Source organism: Humulus lupulus, chromosome 5 (genome assembly GCF_963169125.1).
Source record: "Humulus lupulus chromosome 5, drHumLupu1.1, whole genome shotgun sequence".
Taxonomy (NCBI): Eukaryota; Viridiplantae; Streptophyta; class Magnoliopsida; order Rosales; family Cannabaceae; genus Humulus; species Humulus lupulus.
The window spans coordinates 239,238,739-239,243,590 of NC_084797.1; the positions used below are offsets into that span (position 1 = coordinate 239,238,739).

The 4,852-nt window shown below is 28.7% G+C and overlaps 1 protein-coding gene across 1 annotated transcript; it reads left to right on the forward strand.

The window, feature by feature from the left end:
- Positions 1 to 2,526: 2,526 nt before the first annotated feature.
- LOC133780150 (late embryogenesis abundant protein At1g64065-like) lies at positions 2,527 to 3,141 on the forward strand. Its single transcript, XM_062220023.1, has one exon. It carries the CDS (start codon positions 2,527 to 2,529, stop codon positions 3,139 to 3,141), a length of 615 nt encoding a protein of 204 aa, XP_062076007.1.
- Positions 3,142 to 4,852: the final 1,711 nt, after the last annotated feature.

Below are 4,852 nucleotides of genomic sequence, written 5' to 3' on the forward strand. Positions count from 1 at the left end.
TTTATATATAAGAAAATATTTATTATCATTAAATGGTTTTTTTTTTAAATATAACTAATTTCATAAAAAATTATTTAATTAATATATTTAAATTCATATCATTATATATTTACAATTTTTTTTATTAATGTTAGTAATTATATTTTATTGAAAAACAAAAATTCATTTCTTTGTTTTTATTTTGTGTAGCAAGCTTGGAGTATATAGCCGATTAATGTAGTAATTATTTGTCAACTGAGTTACTTTTTCGGATTAACATATCCTGTGTCTACAACTTTCTACCGTATATATGTAAATATTTTCATTAACCGTATTTTTTGAATTTTTTTCCCGTATTAAGGTATAGTTGTAAGTTTCCCTTAATAATTTTAGTGACATTTGGGCCAAAAGGAAGATATGCCGGTGTGAGTAAAGTAGAGTGACATTTGAAAATGTCACTCAAAATAATTAAATAATTTTTTTTATTTATCACTATATTATTTTTAATAATAAATTATAATTTATTTTTTATAGAAAAAAATAATTTTAGTGACATTTCAGAAAAATGTTACTAGTTTGATATTTAACTAAATGTATATATTATTTGTTTTTAATGTATATTTGTACGCATAAAATAAATCTTACAAATATTTTCAATAATTTAAAAACTTATCATTTCAATAAAATTTATGTATACAAAACATCCCAATAATAAATAGCTACAAAATAATGCATGTTATTATATTTACAAAAATTAACTAAAACAAAATACATAAGCATAAGCATAGTATACAGTTTTCTTTCTTTTCCAATTTCTTCAAAGAAGTCTTCTAATACCTTAAATTTATTTTACAATCTGCATAGTCCAAAATGCTCCCTCCATCCAAGTCATTTCTAGCTGAATATGCTTTCTCTGCACCACTAAACTGAAACAATACCTGCAATTAATATATCAACTTCCAGTCTATGACAAATTCCCAACACTGCAATTAAGATATCTACTCCTTTTGAATTAATTAATGTGAAACATTACAAGATTTTTAAGTAATTATTCCAGATAATCAACAAACTTCAAGTCTTACTTCATAAAACCGCATATGCTAAAACAAGAGTTGGCAACCACACATCACAGTCAATAATGATATCAAAGGCAGAAAATAATTGCTATTTAATGCAAACATCAAAAGAAGGAAACAAAATTGTATAAAAATCCTGTACGTAGATCTGAAATAAACTCTACCATTGTAAAAATTTAATCAATACACATATATATCAAGTAATGACCAGAAATCACATACCCAAAACTAAAAGAGGGAGGGATTTTCTTCTTCTCCATTGCTACCGGCGTTAACGATATCAAAGACACCATGAAAAGGCGCAATATAGGGTGTAGATCGGTTGGAGTTGAGAGAAATATAGAGAAATTGCAGTTAAAACTTAGAGATGGAGATTTGGGTTGAGAGAGGTGCATTAGTTTTTTTTTTAGAGAGAGAGGTGCGGCTAGTTAGTGGTAACACTAGTACATACCTTTTTTAAAAAAATAAATAATAAAATTAGTTATTTATTTATTAATAATAATAAATAAATTATATACAAAAATTATTGTGACTTTTTTTTTTTAAATGTTACTAAAAATTATTTCTAGTGATAATTTTTAAATCCTACTTAAAATTATTTCTAGCGACATTTTAAAAATGTTACTAAATTTGAAAGGTAAAACTAAAAACTGTAATATCTTTAGTTACATTTTCTATTAAATGCTACTAAAATATTCGTTTTTGTAATACTTTTTAGCAAATGTCACTAATTAATTAATGACTAACCATATTACTTTTTTCATTCATTTATTTTATAATATAAAATAAAAAAAATATTAATTTTTGTATATTATCAATAAATATTTAATGAATTGTTGAATTTTTCAAATTAATTTGCATCTTGTGTGGTATATTGACAAATATTGAGCAAAATATTACACTGAATCATTTTTTTGTGCTGAATTTAGTATAAAATTTACACCATGTATTGAAAAAGTCTTATCTACCGAGTATATTAACCTAATTAATCTAGAGAATTAATTGCTAAGGAGACGTGAAGGTAAGAAATAAGAAATAACATCACTCAATTAATGAATTAATGGATGGCATAATAATAATTGCAAATATACAAGCAAGATCATATTCTAACGATTTAATTTATATAAATATCTTCGGGAAAAGTCATAAAAGTAATGCGCTGCAAACTTATCTGTCACTGACCATCTAGAAATCCAGTAACATAATAGGTCATCACTTTGTGTTGTGTGTACTGTACTCAATATATATCCACATGCAATCACTTTCGGGGAATCTCAATCCATTTCAACTCATCGTGATCGATCAAACACACTAATATAAATAAGACCCTTTTCCCTTCTTCAATTTTCACAATCAGCTCATTATAATTAATATCAACTCGTACTAGATAGAAATTAGTAAGCAAGAGGCTGATCTTGTAGTTGAAAAGTTTCTCTTAATAAACTTTCCCAGAAAAAAACAATCAGAAAAAATGGGTGAGAAGAGTAGAGACGCAGAATCGGCTATGCAATCATCCAAGGAGCTGAAACGCAAGAAGAGGATCAAATTAGCCATCTATATCGCCATCTTCGTAGTGTTTCAGATAATCGTTATTACGGTTTTTGGACTCGTTATAATGAAAGCCAAGACTCCTAAGCTAAGGCTAAGCAATAATATTGATATTCAAAGTGCCAGCGTAGGCAATTCTTCCTCTCCTTCATTCGACATATCCTTTGTAGCTCAACTTCGAGTCAAGAACTCCAACTTTGGGCCCTACAAGTTCGACAACACCACCGCCACCTTCACCTACGGCGGCGCCACCGTAGGACAGGTCATCGTTCCCAAAGGCAAGGTTGGACTTAAGTCAACCAAAAAGATTAATGTGATTGTGAGTTTGAGTTCATCCCAGTTGCCAAACAATGCCAATCCCGCCGGGAAACAGTACTGGACCCCCGACCTGACGTTGACTCTCGGCGCCACGGCGAAGATGACCGGGAAAGTAGAGCTGATGTGGATCATGAAGAAGAAGAAGTCGACCAATATGAATTGCACTCTTATTATTGATGTCAATGATCATAACAAGCTCCGGTCTTTAGAATGCAAGTGATAAAAAGTTACAGTTTTTTTTTGTTTCATTTTGATTCATTATGATATACATATATATATATATATGTGTGTGTGTGTTAAAATGGGTGTGATAATCAACCCTAATAATTAGCCATGGAATCGATTCTCTATTCTTGTTATGTGTAATTGATCTTCAATCTTTTTCTTCTGATTCGTTTTGCCGGTCATTCATTATTTATTATATTTGTCATTTAAATATGGAATATCCCATGTTAGTGTAATACCAGCACATGTTAAATATATATATATATATATATATATCGCTAGTAATTGCATAATTTTTCTTTTTCTTTTTTAAAGGAATTGAATATTATTACTTTTACATTGCTGACGATGCATCATTTTCACTCGTGGATGACTAAATTAAATGTTCTCTGAGAAGTCTGGGAATAAAAAACATTGAATATTATACTATATTATAAAGGTTTTCTTTCTCCGAAACTATAGTCCCTTACGGGACTTAATTTAACAAGTGGGACCCAAAAAAATTACTAAGTGTCAAGTTATTAAATTATTTGGTGTTTTTATTATTAATTTTTTTTATTTGATGAGCCGATGATGTCAACCGGTTGTAAAAAAATATGTTATCATGGTCTGAAAAATATGGACAAAACAGTAATTTGTAGGTAAAAAAAGTCTACAGTGAAGGGCAATAAAGTAAAATTAGTATTGTGTTCAAACATATTTACGATATTGGGAAAGTAATGTTTAAGAGTCACTTAATAATTTTTAAAGGAGTGGTGAGGAATAATGTTGTATGTAAAAGTAATGAATTTCTCAGTAACTCATTTGCATATAAGTAATATTTTAATGTTGGTAAGTAATATTCAATAGAGTGGTTAATAATAACATAATAGCTGAAAGTAAAAAAAACCGAAAGTAATTATTGTTTGTTTTTTTGCGAGTATCAAATGAATTGTCGTAGTGAATATTTCAGTTTTGTTTGACTTGTTTAATGGTTAGAAGAATGAATTACCATTGATTATGTAGCTTTAGGTTGTATAGTTAATTTAGAATGAATTTTGGTCATTATATGGTATTTGGTATGTAAGACTTCCCCTTTGCATAAATTATTTTATAATCCCCTGATGTGTAACACAATTAGAGTATAATAATAATAATCCACTAAATGTACCATATTTAAGTTATAATATTTATATGGTTGCTCGATTAGGAGTCTCTACTTCGTTAAAAAAAGTGTGATTGAAATATTTCTATCATAAATGGAGAAAAAAAAATTAATCTCATACAATATAAAAAGATGATTAATTGATGAATCATTCATACTATATTTTTGTAAGTTCATTTGATATGTACGGTAAAGTACATAGGTTTAAATTGCAAACCACATTAGCGGCTTAGTTGACGAGGAAATTAATATTAAGAGGTGAGTTTAGCAACTTACTGAATTTGTAACAATATCATATACACCACATTGTCCTTCGTCAAAGACAAAAATTGCATGTCTTCCGTTAGCATTTCTAAATCTTGAGTATCTCGCAGTTGGAAATGACAGCGAATATGGCTCTGTGTGACACTTTGCAAGTGAGACATATCACAGTAGGTGTGTTGGGATCTTGTCCTTCTGTGGGTCATAAGCGCAATTCCCTATTTTTATACTGTCAATTAATTGAAGTGGTTTAATGTCCTGAATTTTTTTTTCGTCGTTGGACATTATTTAATCTTGTTGA